Source organism: Delphinus delphis, chromosome 4, assembly GCF_949987515.2.
Source record: "Delphinus delphis chromosome 4, mDelDel1.2, whole genome shotgun sequence".
NCBI lineage: Eukaryota > Metazoa > Chordata > Mammalia > Artiodactyla > Delphinidae > Delphinus > Delphinus delphis.
In genome coordinates this window covers 67,205,368-67,227,180 of record NC_082686.1, presented here as the reverse complement: position 1 = coordinate 67,227,180, position 21,813 = coordinate 67,205,368, and the positions used below count along the sequence as shown (strand labels likewise).

Below are 21,813 nucleotides of genomic sequence, written 5' to 3'. Positions count from 1 at the left end.
CCAATAATAATTTCAACAGAAATTGAGAAGCTAATTCTAAAATTCACGTGAAAATGGAAGAGTCCTAGAATACGCAAAACAACTTTGTAAGAGAAGAACAAAGTTGTAGGACTAAAATTTCCTGGTTTCAAGACTTATTATAAAGCTACAATTATCAAGACAATATGGTGTTGCCATAAAGATAAACAAATAGATCAACATATCAGAATAAAGAGTCCAGAAATAGACACACACAATATGGACAACTGATTTTTTTTTTTACAAAGGTGCAAATATATGAGGAAAGACAGTCTTTTCAACAAATGGTGCTGGAATAATTCAATATCCACATGCAAAAAAAAAAAACCTTTGATACATACCATGTACCATATACAAAAATTGACTCAAATGAAGCATGGGCCTAAATGTAAAACTATAAAACTTGTAAAAGAAAACATGAAAGAAAACCTTTGTTACTATGATCTTGGTTTAGGCAAAAAATTTCAATATGACACCAAAAGGAGAATCCAGAAAAAAATGGATAAAATGCATGTATTCAAAATTAAAATCTTTGGCTCTTCAAATTACATTGTTAAGAGAATGAAAAAATACAATCCACAGACTGGGAGAAAATATTTGCAAGGCATGTATATGATGAAGAACTTGTATTCAAAATATATAAAGAATTCCTAAAAGTCTAATAAGAAAATAAATAATCCAATTTTTTAAATGGGTAAAAAGATTTGAATAGACATTGTGCCTGAAGAAAATATAATGATGGCAAATAAGGACATGAAAAGATACTCAACATCATTAGTCATTAAGGAAATGCAAACTAAAGTGACAATGAATATGATCCAACAATCCCACTCCTGGGCATGTATCTGGACAAAACCATAATTCAAAAAGATACGAGCACCCCTATGTTCACAGCAGCACTATTTACAATAGCCAAGGCATGGAAACACCTAAATGTCTATTGATAGATGAATGGATAAAAAAGATGTGGTGTGTATACACACACACACAAACACACACACACACATACACACAATGGAATACTACTCAGCTATGAAAAAGAATGAAATAATGCCATTTGCAGCAACATGGATGGACCTAGAGATTATCATAGTAAGTGAAGTAAGTCAGAAAGAGAAAGACAAATACCATATGATATTACTTATATGTGGAATCTAAAACATGACACAAATGAACTTATCTATGAAACAAAAACAGACTCATATACACAGAGAACAGACTTGTGGTTGCCAAGGGGGAGAGGTGGTGGAGAGGGATGGGTTGGGAGTTTGGGATTACCAGATGCAAACTAGTATACACATTGGGTTGGCCAAAAAGTTCACTCAGGTTTTTCTGCTGAATCGCTTTGCTGTATACCATAAACTAAAACAACATTGTAAATCAACTATACTTCAATAAAATAAATTTTAAAAAATTTATTTTTTAAAAAAAATTAAGCCACAATAAGATACCACTATACACCCCATTAAAACTGATACAAGCATTGATATAGATGTACACTGCTGGTAGGAATGTAAAATAGTACAACCACTTTGGAAAACATTTTGGCAGTTGCTTAAAAAGTTAAATACACACCTATCATACAATCCAGCTATTTCACTCCTACATATTTACTATGGAGAAAAGAAAACATTTGTCTTTTCAAAGACTTGTATGTTATGTTCATAGCAGCTTTATTTGTAAAAGCCAAAAACTGGAAACAACCCAAATGTCCATCTTCAGGTTGAGCAGATAAACAAATTCCTGTATATCCATAAAGTAGATTACTGCTCAGCAATAAAAAGGAATGAGCTATTGATACAACCTTCAATAATGGATGATTCTCAAAATAATTATGTTTAGTGCAAAAATCTATGCAAAAAAGAGGACATACTATATGATTCCACCGATACAAATTTCTACAAAAAGCAAACTAATGATAATGACATAAAGCAGATCAGTAGTTACCTGGGAATGGATGGGGTGGGAAGGAGTGGGACAGAGGGATTTCAAAGGAGGAGGAGGAAACTTTTTAGAGTGATAAATATGTTCATTACCCTGATTGTGGTTGTAATTTTAGGGTGTACACATATGTCAAAACCTAGCAAACTGTACTTTAAATACATGAAAATTTTGTGTCAGATACACATAGAAACACACCCACACAAGTGATCCTACATGATTTCTGAGCCTGTGTAATTAAAAAGACAAAGTTTTGACCTCACTCCTCTGTATCCTTTCTCCCTTCCACTCTCCCTTTCTCGACCCTTATTCTTGGAACCCAGCCACTATGTTGTGAGGAAGCCCAGGCCACCTGGAAAGGAAATGTGTAGATTTTCCAGCTGACAACCCCCAAAGTCTCAGCCAAAAGCCAGCAACAACTGGCAGGTGTGAATAAGTGAGTCTTCAAATGATTCCAGCTGCTAGATCCCAAGTCAGTCCAGCTGACACCAGCTGTTCCTAGAACAGCTATGAACTATCCCTACTGACCCTACACAAATTGGAGATTTATGAGCAGAAATATGTTGTCATTGTTTTAAGCCTGCCCAAGATTTTCCTTAAATTCCATATATTTGGAAACCACAAAATATTCTTTTTTTTTTTGATCAAGAACTTTATTTTACTGGTTGTAAAGGTGCGCACATGCAGGCGCACACAATCACCAGTGCTTTTAAAAATTGTGGGACAGAGTTAATCATAATTATTGAGTTTAAATGCCATTTATCAACTTATTAAAGTGCAAGCAAGCAGCGAAAATAAGCTAAAGACAAGTCTTCCGTTTTTTGTTTTTTGTTTTTTTATATATATATATTTTTAACATCTTTATTGGGGTATAATTGCTTTACAATGGTGTGTTAGTTTCTGCTTTATAACAAAGTGAATCAGTTATACATATACATATGTTCCCATATCTCTTGCGTCTCCCTCCCTCCCACCCTCCCTATCCCACCCCTCCAGGCGGTCACAAAGCATCGAGCCGATATCCCTGTGCCATGCGGCTGCTTCCCACTAGCTACCTACCTTACATTTGGTAGTGTGTATATGTCCATGACTCTCTCTCGCCCTGTCACAGCTCACCCTTACCCCTCCCCATATCCTCAAGTCCGTTCTCCAGTAGGTCTGTGTCTTTATTCCTGTCTAACCGTTGGGTTCTTCATGACATTTTTTTTTTCTTCTTAAATTCCATATATATGTGTTAGCATATGGTATTTGTCTTTTTTCTTTCTGACTTACTTCACTCTGTATGACAGACTCTAGGTCTATCCACCTCATTACAAATAGCTCAATTTTGTTTCTTTTTATGGCTGAGTAATATTCCATTGTATATATGTGCCACATCTTCTTTACCCATTCATCCGATGATGGGCACTTAGGTTGTTTCCATCTCCGGGCTATTGTAAATAGAGCTGCAATGAACATTTTGGTACATGACTCTTTTTGGATTTTGGTTTTCTCAGGGTATATGCCCAGTAGTGGGATTGCTGGGTCATATGGTAGTTCTATTTGTAGTTTTTTAAGGAACCTCCATACTGTTCTCCATAGTGGCTGAACCAATTCACATTCCCACCAGCAGTGCAAGAGTGTTCCCATTTCTCCACACCCTCTCCAGCATTTATTGTTTCTAGATTTTTTGATGATGGCCATTCTGACTGGTGTGAGATGATATCTCATTGTAGTTTTGATTTGCATTTCTCTAATGATTAATGATGTTGAGCATTCTTTCATGTGTTTGTTGGCAGTCTGTATATCTTCTTTGGAGAAATGTCTATTTAGGTCTTCTGCCCATTTTTGGATTGGGTTGTTTGTTTTTTTGTTATTGAGCTGCATGAGCTGCTTGTAAATTCTGGAGATTAACCCTTTGTCAGTTGCTTCATTTGCAAATATTTTCTCCCATTCTGAGGGTTGTCTTTTGGTCTTGTTTATGGTTTCCTTTGCTGTGCAAAAGCTTTGAAGTTTCATTAGGTCCCATTTGTTTATTTTTGTTTTTATTTCCATTACTCTAGGAGGTGGGTCAGAAAGGATCTTGCTGTGATTTATGTCATAGAGTGTTCTGCCTATGTTTTCCTCTAAGAGTTTGATAGTTTCTGGCCTTATATTTAGGTCTTTAATCCATTTTGAGCTTATTTTTGTGTATGGTGTTAGAGAGTGATCTAACCTCATACTTTTACATGTACCTGTCCAGTTTTCCCAGCACCACTTATCAAAGAAGCTGCCCTTTCTCCACTGTACATTTCTGCCACCTTTATCAAAGATAAGGTGACCATATGTACATGGGTTTATCTCTGGGCTTTCTATCCTGTTCCATTGATCTTTCTTTCTGTTTTTGTGCCAGTACCATACTGTCTTGATTACTGTAGCTTTGTAGTATAGTCTGAAGTCAGGAAGCCTGATTCCTCCAGCTCCTTTTTTCGTTCTCAAGATTGCTTTGGCTATTCGGGGTCTTTTGTGTTTCCATACAAATTGCGAAATTTTTTGTTCTAGTTTTGTGAAAAATGCCAGTGGTAGTTTGATAGGGATTGCATTGAATCTATAGATTGCTTTGGGTAGTAGAGTCATTTTCACAATGTTGATTCTTCCAATCCAAGAACATGGTATATCTCTCCATCTATTTGTATCATCTTTAATTTCTTTCATCAGTGTCTTATAATTTTCTGCATACAGGTCTTTTGTCTCCTTAGGTAGGTTTATTCCTAGATATTTTATTCTTTTTGTTGCAATGGTAAATGGGAGTGTTTTCTTGATTTCCATTTCAGATTTTTCATTATTATTATATAGGAATGCCAGAGATTTCTGTGCATTAATTTTGTATCCTGCTACTTTACCAAATTCATTGATTAGCTCTAGTAGTTTTCTGGTAGCATCTTTAGGATTCTCTATGTATAGTGTCATGTCATCTGCAAACAGTGACAGCTTTACTTCTTCTTTTCCGATTTGGATTCCTTTTATTTCCTTTTCTTCTCTGATTGCTGTGGCTAAAACTTCCAAAACTATGTTGAATAAGAGTGGTGAGAGTGGGCAACCTTGTCTTGTTCCTGATCTTAGTGGAAATGGTTTCAGTTTTTCACCATTGAGGACGATGTTGGCTGTGGGCTTGTCATATATGGCCTTTATTATGCCTACTTTCTGCAGGGTTTTTATCATAAATCGGTGTTGAATTTTGTCAAAAGCTTTCTCTGCATCTATTGAGATGATCATATGGTTTTTCTCCTTCAATTTGTTAATATGGTTTATCACATTGATAGATTTGCGTATATTGAAGAATCCTTGTATTCCTGGAATAAACCTCACTTGATCATGGTGTATGATCCTTTTAATGCGCTGTTGGATTCTGTTTGCTAGTATTTTGCATCTATGTTCATCAGTGATATTGGCCTGTAGTTTTCTTTTCTTTCTTTATGACATCCTTGCCTGGTTTTGGTATCAAGGTGATGGTGGCCTCGTAGAAGGAATTTGGGAGTGTTCCTCCCTCTGCTATACTTTGGAAGAGTTTGAGAAGGATAGGTGTTAGCTCTTCTCTAAATGTTTGATAGAATTCGCCTGTGAAGCCATCTGGTCCTGGGCTTTTGTTTGTTGGAAGATTTTTAATCACAGTTTCAATTTCAGTGCTTGTGATTGGTCTGTTCATATTTTCTATTTCTTCCTGATTCAGTCTTGGCAGGTTGTGCATTCCTAAGAATTTGTCCATTTCTTCCAGGTTGTCCATTTTATTGGCATATAGTTGCTTGTAGTAATCTCTCATGATCTTTTTTATTTCTGCAGTGTCTGTTGTTACTTCTCCTTTTTCGTTTCTAATTTTACTGATTTGAGTCTTCTCCCTTTTTTTCTTGATGAGTCTGGCTAGTGGTTTATCTATTGTGTTTATCTTCTCAAAGAACCAGCTTTTAATTTTATTGATCTTTGCTATTGTTTCCTTCATTTCTTTTTCATTTATTTCTGATCTGATTTTTATGATTTCTTTCCTTCTGCTAGCTTTTGGGTTTTTTTGAGCACTCTTATGTGACTGATATAGGTATACCTATGTAATTATGTATCTATCTGTACAAGTTTCACAATAAGAGAAATTGCTAGACTTTCTAGGTAAGGAATAGGCACACTTTTAATTTAACAGTTATTAGCAAATAAGGATGATAATGAGAGCAGAACCTTATATAGTAGTTTCTTTGTGCTAGACCCTGTTCTAAGTGTTTTGCAGGAAAAATTCCTCTACAAAAAAATATATGTCAATTTATGTTTCTTCAAAAATGTATGCACACATTTGTTTCCCTTTATATCCTCACCAGTACTGGATGTTGACAATTATTTTAGCTACTACCAAGCAGATAAATGAAAAAATATCTCTTTCCCTATCAAAATACTCATGACATTTTTCACAGAACTAGAACAAATAACCCTCAAATTCACATGGAACCACAAAGACCCGAAATTGCCAAAGTAGTCTTGAGAAAAGAGAACAAAGCTTGAGGTTTCACATTCCCTGACTTCAGATTATGCTACAAAGCTACAGTAATCAAAACACCATGATAGGGCTTCCCTGGTGGTGCAGTGGTTGGAAGTCTGCCTGCCAGTGCTGGGGATGTGGGTTTGAGCCCTGGACTGGGAGGATCCCACATGCCGTGGAGCAACTGGGCCCGTGTGTGCCACAACTGCTGAGCCTGCACTCTAGAGCCCACACGCCACAGCTACTGAAGCCCGCAGGCCTGGAGCCCACGCTCCGCAACAAAGAGAAGCCACCGCAATGAGAAGCCCATGCACCACAGCGAAGAGTGGCCCCCACTCGATGCAGCCAGAGAGAGCCTGCGTGCAGTGGCAGAGACCCAGCACAGCCAAAAATAAATAAATAAAATAAATTTATAAAAACAAAACACCATGATACTGGCACAAAAACAGGCACATAGATCAGTAGAAAAGAATAAAGAGACAGAAATAAACCCATGCACTTATGGTCAATTATGACAAAGGAGGCAAGAATACATAATAGAGAAAAGATAGACTCTTCGACAAGTGGGGCTGGGAAAACTGGACAGCTACATGTAAATGAATGAGATTAGAACATTTCCTAATACCACCTACAAAAATAAACCCGAAATGGATTAAACACAGAAATGTAAGACCTGAAACCACAAAACTCCAAGAGGAGATCATAGGCAGAACACTCTTTGACATAAATTGTAGTAGTATTTTTTGATCTGTCTCCTAAGAAGAAAGAAGCAAAAGCAAAAATAAATGGAACCTAATTAAACTTAAAAGTTTTGCACAGCAAAGGAAACTAACAACAAAGTGAAAAGACAACCTCCTGATTGGGAGAAAATATTTGCAAACGATATGACTAATAAGGGGTTAATATTCAAACTATATAAACAGCTCATAAAACTCAATATCCAAAAATACCTAAACAATCTGGTTAAAAATGGGCAGAAGACTGGAATAGACCCTTGCCAAAGAAGATATACAGATGGCCAACTGGTACATGAAAAAATGTTTAACATCGTTAATCATCAGAGAAATGCAAATCAAAACCACAATGAGATATCACCTCACACCTGTCAAAATGGCTATCATCAAAAAGTCTACAAATAACAAATGTTGGCAAGGATGTGGAGAAAAGGGAACCATAGTACACTGTTTGTGGGAATGTGGATTGGTGCAGCCAAGCTTCCTTAAAAAAACTAAAAATAGAATTACCATATGATCCAGCAATCCCATTCCAGGGTATATACCCAAAGAGAACAAAAACACTAACTTGAAAAGATGCATGCACCCCAATGTTCACAGCAGCATTATTTACAATAGCCAAGATATGGAAGCAACCTAAGTGTCCATCAACAGATAAATGAATAAAGAAGATGTGGTATTTATACACACACACACACACATATATATATATATACACAATGAAATATTACTCAGCCATAAAAAGAACAAAATTTTGCCATTTGCAACAACATGGATGGACCTAGAGGGTATTATGCTTAGTGAAATAAGTCAGAGAGAGTAAGACAAATACTGTATCTTATCCCTTATATGTGTAATATAAAATCTAAAAGATAAAACAAAACATGTGTATAACAAAACAGAAACAGACTCACATATACAGAGAACAAACTAGTGGTTACCCATGGAGAGAGTGGGGGTAAGATAGGGGTATGGGATTAAAAGATACAAACTAATATGTATAAAATAAAATTTAAAAAGGATATATTGTACAGCACAGGGAAATATAGTCATTATTTTATAATAACTTTAAGTGGGTTATAATCTATAAAAATATTGAATCACTATGCTGTACACCTGAAACTAAAATAATATTGTAAATCAACTATACTTCAATTAAAAAAGAAAAATATCTTTTTTTGGCTGCGTTGGGTCTTTGTTGCTGTGTGCAGGCTTTCTCTAGTTGTGGCGAGCGGGGTCTACTCTTTCTTGCGGTGTGTGGGCTTCTCATTGTGGTGGTTTCTCTTGTTGTGGAGCATGGGCTCTAGGTACTTGGACTTCAGTAGTTGTGGTGCACGGGCTGAGTAGTTGTGGCTCAAGGGCTTTAGAGTGCAGTCTCAGTAGCTGTGATGCACGGGCTTACTTGCTCCGCGGCATGTGGGATCTTCCCAGACCAGGGATCAAACCTGTGTCCCTTGCATTGGCAGGCAGATTCTCAACCACTGTGCCACCAGGGAAGTCCCAAAATGTCTTTTTTTGTTGAGATGCTTTGCTATGTAGCACATGGTCAGTTTTCTTTTGTTTTGTTTTTTAATTTCACACGGACTTGAAAAACCTGTATATCTCAAACAGTGGAAGTGCTATGTATGTCTACTTAGTTCAAGTTTCTTAATGGTGTTTTGCAAATCTTATTAATCTGGGGTTTGCCTGAATCTATCAATTACTGAGAGGGGATATACTAAAAATCTCCCACTATTAAGTGAATTTATCCATTTTTCCTTGAAATTATGTTAAACTTTTAGCTTATTCATTTCTAGGCATACTCTTGTAACCCCTGCACAGTGTCAGACATTGCAAGAATAAAACTATTAAATTTTAGAAAAAAATATCTTTTAATCTTAAAATTTGAACTTTGAAAGCATTAGTGAATCTGATCCACTTTTCATACATGTATTGGCCACTGTACATCTTATGTTGTGAGATAGACTTAAGTCCAGAAAGAAATTCTGCATGTGACAAAAATGGCTTTTCGGAGCTAGAAGATTTAAGGAACAAACAGATGAAAAATACAATAACTGAAATGAAAAATACACTAGAAAGAATCAATAGCAGAATAAATGAGGCAGAAGAACAAATAAGTGAGCTGGAAGACAGAATGGTGGAAATCACTGCTGCAGAATAGAATAAAGAAAAAAGAATGAAAAGAAATGAGGACAGTTTAAGATGTCTCTGGAACAACATGAAACTGACCAACATTTGCATTATAGGGGTCCCAGAAGGAGAAGAGAGAGAGAGAAAGGGGCTGAGAAAATATTTGAAGAGACAATAGCTGAAAACTTCCCTAACATGAGAAAGGAAATACCCACTCAAATTCAGGAAGTACATAAAGTCACATACAGGACAAACCCAAGGAGGAACATGCTGAGACACATATTATTCAAATTGACAAAAATTAAAGACAAAGAGAAGATAGTAAAAGCAACAAGTGAAAATCAACAAATAACATACAAGGGGATTCCCATAAGTCTATCAGCTGATTTTTCAGCAGAAACTCTGTGGACCAGAAAGGAGTGGAACAATATATTTAAAGTGATGAAAGGGAAAAACGTACAACTAAGAATAGCCTACCCAGCAAGGTTCTCATTCAGCTACAACAGAGAAATCAAAAACTTTACAGATGAAAAAGTTAAGAGAATTCAGCACCACCAAAGCAGCTTTACAACAAATGCTAAAGAAACTCCTCTAGGTGGAAAAGAAAAGCCTGTAACTAGAAACAAGAGAATCTAACAGGTAAAGAGAAACATACAGTAAAGCTAGGATATCATCCATACACAAATATATCAAAACCAGCAATCGTGAGAAGAGGAGAGTACAAATGTAGGATATTGGAAATACATCTGAAATTAAGAGAACAGCAACTTAACACATTATTGACCAGGGGTTTTTGCAGAAACTAACACCTGAGGCTGTAATACGTCGCTGGTAAAAAATGTGTTAAAACAACCATATATATCTATATCTATATCTATATATATATATGGGCTGCTATATCAAAACATCATGGTAACTGCAAACCAAAAATCTACAATAGATACACAGAAAAAAAGAAAATACAATCCAAACAACACTAAAGACAGTCATCAAATCAAAAGAGAAAAGAACAAAAGAGGAAGGGAAGAAAAAACACCTACAAAAACAAATCCTAAACAATGAACAAAATGACAAGCAGAAATACATATCGATAATTACCTTAAGCAGTTCTAAGAGGGAAGTTTATAGCAATACAATCTTACCTTGCGAAACAGGAAAAATCTCAAATAAACAACTTAACCTTATAACTAAAGAAACTAGAGAAAGAAGAACAAACCCCAAAGTTAGTAGAAGGAAAGAAATCATAAAGATCACAAAAGAAATAAACGAAATAGAGATGAAGAAAACAGTAGAAAAGATCAATGAAACGAAAAGCTGGTTCTTTGAAAAGATAAACAAAATTGATAAACCTTTAGCGAGACTCATTAAGAAAAAAAGGAAAGTGCTCAAATCAATAAAATTAGAAATGAAAAAGGAGAAGTTACAACTGACATCATAGATATATAAAAGATCACAAGAGACTGCTATAAGCAGTTATATGCCAAGAAAATGGACAATCTAAAAGAAATAAACAAATTCTTAGAAAGGTATAACTTCTAAGACTGAACCAGGAAGAAGCAAAAAATATGAACAGACTAATCACAAGTGCTGAAATTGAAACTGTGATTTTAAAACTTGCAACAAACAAAAGCCCAGGCCAGATGGCATGGCAGGTGAATTCTGTCAAACATTTAGAGACGAGTTAACACCTATACATCTGAAACTATTCCAAAAAATTGCAAAGGAAGTGACACTCCCAGACTCATGCTATGAGGCCACCATCACCTTGATACCAAAATCAGACAAAAAAAGAAAATTACAAGTCAGAATCACTGATGAACATAGATGCAGAAATCCTTAACAAAATACTAGCAAATCGAATTTAACAGTACATTAAAAGGATTATACACCATGATCAAGTGGGATTTATCCCAGGGATGCTGGGATTATTCAGTATCTGCAAATCAATCAGTGTGATACACCACATTAACAAACTGAAGAGTAAAAACCATATGATCATCTCAATAGATGCAGAAAAAGCTTTTGACAAAATCCAGCACCACCCATTTATGATAAACACTCTCTAGAAAGTGGGCATGGAGGGAACATACCTCAACATAATAAAGGCCTTATATGACAAACACACAGCTAACATCATACTCAGTGGTGAAAAGCTGAAAGCATTTCCTCCAAGATCAGGAAAAAAACAAGAATGTCCACTCTCGCCACTTTTATTCAACATAGTTTTGGAAGTCCTAGCCATAGGAATCAGAGAAGCAGAAGAAATGAAAGGAATCCAAATTGGAAAAGAAGAAGTAAAACTGTCACTTTTTGCAGATGACATGATACTATACATAGAAAATCCTAAAGATGCTACCAGAAAACTACTAGAGCTTATCAAGGAACTCAGTAAGGTTGCAGGATAAAAAATTAATACACAGAAATATCTTGCATTTCTATACACTAACAATGAAAATCCGAAAGGGGAATTAAGGAAACAATCCCATTTACCATCACATCAAAAAGAATAAAATACCTAGGAAAAAAACCTACCTAAGGAGGCAAAAGACCTGTACTCTGAAAACTGTAAGACACTGATGAAGGAAATCAAAGATGACACAAACAGATGGAAAGATATACCATGTTCTTGGATTGAAAGAATCAATATTGTCAAAATGAATATACTACCCAAGGCAATCTACAGATTCAATGCAATCCCTATCAAATTACCAATGGCATTCTTCACAGAACTAGAAAAAAAATTTTCAGAACTTGTATGGAAACACAAAAGACTCTAAATAGCCAAAGCAATCCTGAAAGGAAAGATGGAGCTGGAGGAATCAGGCTCCCTGACTTCAAACTATACTACCAAGCTACAGTAATCAAAACAGAATGGTACGGGCACAAAGACAGAAATATAGCTCAATGGAACAGGATAGAAAGCTCAGAAATAAACTTACACACGTATGGTCAATTAATCTATGACAGAAGCAAGAATATTCAATGGAGAAAAGACAGTCTCTTCAATAAGTGGTGCTGGGAAAACTGGACAGCTACATGTAAAAGAATGAAATTAGAACATTCTCTAACACCATACACAAAAATAAACTCAAAATGGATTAAAGACCTAAATATATGACCAGATACTATAAAATTCTTAGAGGAAAACATAGGCAGAACACTCTGACATAAATTGCAGCAATATCTTTTTGGATCCACCTCCTAGAGTAATGAAAATAAAATAAAAAATAAACAAATGTGACCTTAAAATAAAATGGGACCTAAAAATAAACTTAAAAGCTTTTGCAGTGCAAAGAGAAACCATAAACAAAACAAAACACAACCCACAGAATGGAAAAAAACATTTGCAAATGAAGCAACCGACAAGGGACTAATCTCTAAAACAGACAAACAGCTCATGCAGCTCTATATCAAAAAAAATAAACAACCCAATCAAAAAGTGGGGAGAAGATCTAAACAGACATTTCTCCAAAGAAGACATACAGATGGCCAAAAGGCACAAGAGAAAATGTTCCACATCGCTAATTATTAGAGAAATGTAAGTCAAAACTACAGTGAGGTATCATCTCACACCAGTCAGGATTGCCATCATCAAAAAGTCTACAAACAATAAATGCTGGAGAGGGTGTGGAGAAAAGGGAACCCTCCTACACTGTTGGTGGGAATGTAAATTGGTACAACCACTATGGAGAAAAGTAAGGAGGCTCCTTAAAAGAGTAATAATAGAGCTACCACATGATCCAGCAATCCCACTCCTGGGCATATACGGAGAAAAACCATAATTTGAAAAGACACGTGCACCCCAATGTTCAATGCAGCATTATTTACAATAGCCAAGACATGGAATCAACCTAAATGTCCAACGACAGATGAATGGATAAAGAAGTTGTGGTATATATACACAATGGAATATTACTCAGCAATACAAAAGAATGATATAATGCCATTTGCAGCAACATGGATGGACCTAGAGATTATCATACTAAGTGAAATAAGTCAGACACAGAAAGACAGATATCATATGATATCACTTATATGTGAAATGTAAAAAGATGATACAAATGAACTTATTTACAAAACAAAACAGACTCACAGACTTCGAAAACAAACTTATGGTTACCAAAGGGGAAAGGTGGGAGGGATAAATTAGGAGTTTGGGATTAACATATATACACTACTATATATAAAATAGATAGTCAACAAGGACCTACTGCATAGTACAGGGAACTATGCTCAATACTCTGTAATAACTTAAATGGGAAAAGAATTTGAAAAAGCATAGGTACATGTATATGTATGACTGAATCACTTTTCTGTACACCTGAAACTAACACAACTACACTCCAATATAAAATAAAAACTGAATTTAAAAAATGGCTTTTCATATCAGCAGAAGAAATACTGGCTTATTCAAAAAATGGATATTGATACTCTTTTTCAATACTATATTTGTTGATTCTCTATCAATATCTATGTAATTACACTGTTGGGGAGGAAGGAAGTTTAGATTCTTATTTCTTAGACTAGAATTCCAGATAGCCCCAACAGGTAAATGTAAAAAGTAAACCAGAGAAACACTAGTAAAGCTGACAGACATCTAATCATAAACTTAAAAAAAGTGTTTCAACCATAGCAGTAGGCATTGGCATAGTAGGGTCAAATATTAAGAAAATATTTAAAAGAAGATAGTCTAAGGAACATGCTCTGCAAACTGTAAATTCTTATACAAAGTTAGATCTTATGCTTGGATTACCTTAACTTATATTCTACAATACAATGTTTTTATTAAGGTCTCTGCTAAAAACCTGTCACATAGAGAAACTTCTTTTTGTATTGTAAAATTATAGTTGAAGATACTATATAGTTTAATTCTCCAAAGAACAGGTTCCATACGATGAATTCCTTTTAGAATTTAGTAGCAGGGAAGAGTCCAAATCTTTGGAACCTCTTAGATAATACAAAATATACTAAAGTTTTCAGTTTTGTATTAGTGGATAGGAAGCTCAGATATAAATTTAATGTCTTAATAATTAGCAAATTTGCTTCCTCTTCCCTCCAATATCTTAATTTTCTGTTCCAGATTTTTATTGTACACATATATAAAATGATATAATGATTCAAATCCATTTTGGAAGCAGATATAACAATAAAATAAAATTCAAGATCCCTTGTAGCAACAAGGGTTCTGAGCTTATATTTTCCTTATTGTTTGAAAAGGGAACACTAATATATTAGGGAACTAATACTATACCGGGCCTAGAAGGGGGCAAGTGGAAATGGAGAGCTATATGCAAGTTATGAAGGCAAAGTGTAGAAACAAATAAACTTTGGTGACCAGGGTCTTACCCCTACCACAATTACTATAACATAAACACCCAAACTGCAGCTAGAAAAAAAAAATGGAGATTTAAGTTTCCTTACTTTCAAAAAGACTGTGCCTCTCTAGAAGCACCTACCTGCTGAGAAGTGAGCAGCAGTTCAGAAGAACTTGCCTGCTGCTTTGGCTTACTACATCTCCTCACTCCACTACTGGTTTGGCTACATCTTAGACATCTATAGTCTGGCTACACATAAAAAAACTTCAACAAGAAGATGCTGTGAAGGACTAAATTGGAATCATCACAACTGTCAAAAAGAAGAAAACTCCAGTTACACATATCTAAACAGTTACTTTTTCCCCTGAATAATAAAAAATATAAATTCTGTTATATAGACACAAGCTTACGTACTTAATACTCTAAATCATAAACTACACTTCTCCCCTAGAACCATAACAAAAAACATTATGTTTTTAGAATTTTACAGTTAGTTCCCTTGTCAATTAAAATGAAAAATTTCACTTAACATTTATTAATAATTTATTTTAAAGGGCCATTACATACTCATAGATTTTACCTCTTTCAATATCATCCATCAGAGATGCTGGGGACATCTTGTCTTCCGATGGAGAATGTTTTACAAGATTGGGAGTCCTAGTTGAATTCCGCATTTGTTGCTGCTGCTGCTCTATACGATACTGAATTTTACTGCTTCCTTCAACTCTGCAATTAAGAACATCAAAAGGTCAAAACAGGTATGATGATTGCAATATAACAACAATTTCAACTTACAAAGCTACTAAAATCGACCACTTATTCTTTTTCCTAGAGATCTTTAAAACGATATTCAAGGATTAAAGCATTAATTTAATTCATTATTTAACAAACCTTTATTGAGCCCTGCTATAGGCATGGCATACACACAAATCCACTGAGGGATACAAATGTGAATTTAAAAAAAGCCACTGCTCAAAACTGAAGAGATAAGACATACACAAATGACTAAAATAAAATGAAATTATACATGAGTATAGCAGACACATTACATTCCCTAAATTCTGAAATTACCATTTCTGTTAAAATTAAATCACTCCCACATTTCTCATTCATAAGGTTAAGACATGTTATTAAAGGAGGTTCGTATACTTTCCCTTCAATACTTAAAAAAAAAAAGTATATAACACAACTATGCTTGACTTTGCCTCTCCCATTTCCAGTCACCAAATCCTGTTAGTCCTTCCTTCACAAAGTATTTAGAACTTCACTTTTCTCTTCATTCCTACTCTAAAACATCGTGGTTTGTGCATTTTTCTCTTTCCCACATTGTTTCATTTAAATCAATTTGTTTGGTGGATTTACATTTCAAAACAAGAATGTAAGCATGTCGATCCCTGGTTAAAAAAACTTTAATATGCAACCACCGTCAATAAGACAATGTCCTAATTTCATAGTTAATATTGAAGGCAACCTACCTTTATAACCTTACCTCTAGTCTACTTTCAACCTCATATCCCACTTTCTATACTTGTATACAGGGAAAGAAACAAATCTCTGCTCTATTCAAGCAAGTCTTATTCATAGGTTCCAAATAAGTCAGATACATTCCTGTCTTGTTTACATCCTCATGTTCTCTCTGATCAATTAAATCAGTATTTTCCAAACTTTCCTACAAATAAAAATCACCTGGGAAGAGGGGATAATTAAAAAACAAAAAAAAGTTTCCTGGGCTCCTTCTCTGATCTGTAGTTGAACTGGGGAACTCATTTGTTTAACAAGCACCCAAAGGCAATCCTTATCATGAAATATGTTTGGGGGGAAAAAAAAAGCCCTAAATCTTAACCTCCTCTTAAGGTACATCAGTAAGGGCTCCCTGAATGCTCCGATGAACCATGTCTTCCTTCCTTTAATTCCTAGAACAATTTTTATCTATACTATTTGTATGGCTTGTTAATGCACTGCCTATTTCCCCCCAAAAAACATGTTAATTAATGCACTGCCTATTTCCCCCCAAAAAAACAATTTGAGATGGCTATGTTCTCTTATTGACATTTTTAATAGAATTATCTGCTAATCCAATTAAAACGTGGACGTTCTGAGGTTAGTATTTGTATAGGAAGTTCTCCTTTTTCTTGCCTCACATTTTCTAAGTGCTTGATAAAATTTTACTACTGATAATGAAATTATTTTGGAGATTGTGTAATGGCTCCTTTTAGTCCAGTTCTACAAAAGTATCTACAGTAGAATAAAAGACATACCTACATATAAGAAAACATACAGAAACAAAACAAGCTTTTAAATATCATAGGGAGAAATGGTAAAAGCTTCTGGCTAAAGGATCTTCACCAAATTTAAACTTGGAAAAAGATCAAAACATTTTTGTAGGGCTTCCCTGGTGGCGCAGTGGTTGAGAGTCTGTCTGCCTGCCGATGCAGGGGACATGGGTTCGTGCCCCGGTCCGGGAAGATCCCACATGCTGCGGAGCAGCTGGGCCCATGAGCCATGGCCGCTGAGCCTGCGCGTCTGGAGCCTGTGCTCCCCAACGGGAGAGGCCACAACAGTGAGAGGCCCACGTAACGCAAAAAGAAAAAAAAAAAAAAATTTTGTACCAGACAGAAATAACCCTTATGTAATAGTGTGACTTAATCCAATAACTTTTTTCACTGACATTCTCTTAGCAATTTATGTGTTGATTAAATAATTTATTTCATTAACCACATACCTTGTTCTTTTTACAGTGATGTTGCTGCTGAGTTTTTCTAGTCGACATTCCCCAGTATCATGGTTAATAATCAAAATGCATTCTTTTAAGTAAGGTTTCTTTGAACCTTTGAAAACAGTTACTGGTGTAGTTGAACCCTGTTTAAAAAATTAATTATTATTACTTGAAATTTATCATAGAAATTCAGTTGAGAGGGCCTTTGAGATCTTCTGTCTTTCTCAATCTATTGATATACTGTACTTCAAGTCACCTAACTGCCTAAATTTACTACTCTGGCAATAAGGAGTATAGTAAAAAAGACAGATGAAGAGAGGCTGAGATCTCAAAATTGCTGTCTTGAGGAAAGGGAACAGAGGAAGCAGCTGCCCTGAGCCAGTAAAGATTCGTTTCACAAATCTTTGTAGACGTGGTCTACAACAGGAAATTGGGATTCCATTCTAATACAACCAATATACTTTACAATAAGGGAACAAAAGTCCTGAGTTATATTTCCTACTCTTCCTCTTCTTCCTACCTAAATTTAATTTTTTAAATCTGGCATTTTATTAAAGGGGGGCTTCCCTATGCAGATTAAGGAAAATGAATGTATCAGGGAACATATGTTACATTAAACTCACTGATCAATTTTAGTGTCCTTAAAAGTGGGACAACCAGACATTATGTGCTTCATGATGTGATATAAAAGAAAGTAGGCAGCATCACCTATAAAGTGTTCTTGCCTGAAAAAAAACCCACAAAGAATCTAACTCTCACCAAGGCTTTAGAAATAACTACCAGTTTATAGGAAATATGAGGAAGGAGAAACAAGTTATATAATCCCAGACAGAAGTAATTTGAAATCCAGAATGTGGGTATATTCTCTAGGACAATTAACCTGGTTTCTCCAACAAACCAGTGGCATAAAAGGGGGGAGGGACTTTTACAGAATAAAAGAGATAAGAAACATAATATCAGAATACAATATAGGAATATAAAATAGGTAAACAACAAGGAACTACTGTATAGCACAGGGAACTATACTCAATATCTTATAATAATCTATAATGGAAAAGAATCTGAAAAAGAATATATATGTATAACTGAATCACTTTGCTGTACACTTGAAACTAACAGAACTGTAAATTAACCTCAGTAAAAATAAATAAATAAAAATACAATATAGGGATTTTATATGGATTTCTAGGGAGAAAAACTGAAAAAGGACATTTTTGAAACCATCATGAAAACATGAATATGGACCAAGTATTACAATTAATTCTACTATGTGTGATAATAGCAGGGTTACCATGGTACTTAGGTGAAAATTAAAATATCCTTATCAGTTAGAGATGCATACATAGCATTTGTGAATGTCTGCGATTGCTTTAAAATATGCCAGGAAAAAAGTAGGAAGCTCTATTAAAAAAAGATTAGTGGGGCTTCCCTGGTGGCGCAGTGGTTGAGAGTCCGCCTGCCGATGCAGGGGACACGGGTTCGTGCCCCGGTCCGGGAGGATCCCACATGCCGCGGAGCAGCTGGGCCCATGAGCCATGGCCGCTGAGCCTGCACGTCCGGAGCCTGTGCTCCGCAACGGGAGAGGCCACAACAGTGAGAGGCCCGCGTACCGCAAAAAAAAAGGTTAGCAAAATGTTGATAATTGTTGAAGCTCAGTAAGTACACAGGAGTTCATTATACTATTCTATTTTCCATAATAGAAGGTTAAAGAATCCTGGTCATTACTAATAACCTACATCTACCTATGCTCCTCTTCTATCCTTTGTCCCTGCCTCCCTCAATCCTGAAGGAATTTTATGTTTCTCATTCTCTTATTTTATCCCACATATATGTATCCCTAAATAATATATTGTTATAATTGCTTGGTTTTGAACTTTATAAAAGTACATTAAATTTTTAAAGCACTGATTATAACAATTTTGCCAAATACAATAGTAATGTTAGATCAGGTTAGAAAAAGATGACTTCTAAAAAAGACTAAAGGGCCTATCATTTTTTTAAAAAATATTTATTTATTTAGCTGCACCGGGTCTTAGTTGTGGCACGTGGGATCTTCGTTGCCACATGTGGGATCTTCTTTGCGGCACGCGGGATCTTTTAGTTGAGGCATGCAGGCTGTTAGTTGTGGCATGCGGGATCTAGTTCCCTGACCAGGGATCGAACCCAGGCCCCCTACATTGGTAGCACAGAGTCTTAACCACTGGACCACCAGGGAAGTCCCAGGGGATATCATATTTTAAAAGTTAACAATCATTAGAGGCTTAACACATTACCAGAGGAGTATGAGATAAATTTGGTAATTGAGGATGCCATAAAAAAGGGGTAGGTTAGAGACCTCTGAGAGGCTGGGAGAGAAAATTATGAAACCAAAAGTAAGGAACAAGTTTTTCTAAAACAAAAATGATCTACAGGAAGTCAAGCATGCATAGCACATAGATAAGGACATATCTGGAGTGGCCCCTAGAAGAGTGAGATGCAGAGCACTTAGCTGAAGCCCTGTAAGGTAGAGAGCCAGAAGCATGATCATGACAAAACTAAGTTGGGCCTACTTGGCTGATAAGTATATTTTTCAAACGTCTTGACTAAAAACAAGTGAGTAAGATACCCCAGAATAGCAACCCAAGGGCTTCAAATTACATTTAAGAGAGTCACGTAATATATTCTTCTTAAAAAATACTTGTATTCTTACTTAGAAAACATTTTAAAATACATTATTGTACTCTGAGTTTCTGAAGGAGGAGGACTGGATTAGAAATTTTTTATTGCTCCTAGCACCTGAAGTACCAAGCTCTTCACAGGTACTCAATGAATGTTGAATGTGAACAATATGAACATTTTTACCATAAATAACAAGTTAAGTAAGGCTTTCACAATCCCTGTACCTGCCTTCTATACTTTGAACAAGTTTTTTTAAATTAAACTTTTTTCCTCATTAAATTGAGCACCATTCTTATTTTAAATTTCAATTTCTGCCCTCTTATTTCATATTTCAAGAAAGGGGTATTAAACTATTAAGGTACCAGGAAACTCCGAAGCATATGAACTCTTTTTGCCTCTGAATAACTATGGAACACATGCTACCACCTCCATGTTTACTGCTATAACCCAACATCAGAACCCAATCATCAGGTTACCTAGATTACTGTTATCCTCCTCCCTATTCTCCTTCTAGTTTTATTTCCCATCTGCTAACAGGCGAATCTGATCATGCCTGATTATGAATACCAGGAAAGGAAAGTAATCAGTAATGGAATGGAAGAGTACAATAGTACTCCCAAAGTAACATGAGGGAAAACAAAGAAAAAGAAAAGGAAGAAGAGACGCTTGACAAAACTAATAAAGAACAGAAAAAAGAAAACAAATTAAAATAACTAATACACATACTATAAGATGATAGAAATAAAAATCAAGTATAAAAACTTTGAACTAAATGTGGATAGAATTCTCCTAATAAAAATAGAAAGTGTCAAAATTGGTTTAAAAATGAAACAGAATATTCTGTTAACAAAAGATATACTTAAAATGTAAGCTAAATAAAAGTAAGAGACACTTAGATTCCATGAACATGCAAACAAAGAGAAAGCAAAGGTGGCAATATTAATATTAAACAAGGTGGTATTTAACCTTAAAATCACAGAAACAGGGTAAAAAAGGTTTATTATACAATGATAAAAATATAATTCATTTAGAAGTATAACTGTAATAGGACGTTAAAATAGGAGTCAAGTCCTAAAATAAGCTGAGGTCCCAAGAACATGGTAGGCTATTTTCCCATGTAAGCTAAGTAAACTCAATGGAAAGAATCAGACTAGGCTCATCTTGGAAGGGACTTTGACCAACAGCGTCATCTAGAGTGGCATAGTAGCCATCAGACATATGGAACTCTCACAAGTCCAGGGTTTGTGGGCAAAAGCTGTTGAGCAACCACTAGAGATGCACTCATTGCATAATAGGAAGTGTAGCTGGAAGTTTCCTGTGGGCTATTTCATCAAAGTCCACAAAAGTACCTCACAAGATAGCACTAAAAATATGCCAAACTGGACAACACCAATAACAAATCATAACAGTCAAGTAAATCTTTTCCTTTCAATATTCAACATTTTGAAATTTTATAGCAGTCAACCATAGAGAATTGTTTACAAAAAAGAGAGATTTGTAAATGCCCAATATTAACCCCCTTAACAGTCTTCATTTTTATTAGTTTCTTCTATTTTATACTACCAAAGAAAACCTAGAGGAATGAGAATTAGAAAATCTACCCTATCGAAGAACCACCAGAACCTGAAGGTACTCTTAAAAGTATAATAATAAAAATTCTATTTTATGGAATGCCTCCAAGCTTCTAGGCATTTTCACCAAGATGATGAAAGCAAGTTGATGAAGAAAATAGGAGAATATAAATGCCTCAAACTAATAATCATTACATTTCCACAAAATTAAGAACTGTGAAGAAATGTAAACCTCCTACTTATTTGAAGAAGT

The 21,813-nt window shown here is 35.4% G+C and overlaps 1 protein-coding gene and 1 non-coding gene across 2 annotated transcripts in view; both read right to left on the bottom strand.

Moving 5' to 3' along the window:
- The window catches only part of EAF2 (ELL associated factor 2), a 50,204-nt gene that overhangs the window by 18,483 nt on the left and 9,908 nt on the right, over positions 1 to 21,813 (bottom strand). The window contains exons 3-4 of the mRNA XM_060010751.1: positions 17,338 to 17,474; positions 15,196 to 15,341 (exon numbers count right to left, since the gene is read on the bottom strand). Of these exons, the coding sequence (XP_059866734.1) occupies positions 15,196 to 15,341; positions 17,338 to 17,474 (283 nt within the window). The remainder of the gene's footprint in view (positions 1 to 15,195; positions 15,342 to 17,337; positions 17,475 to 21,813) is intronic.
- On the bottom strand, positions 19,474 to 19,546 carry TRNAG-ACC (transfer RNA glycine (anticodon ACC)). The gene has a single exon. It is a non-coding gene; the product is annotated as a tRNA-Gly (tRNA).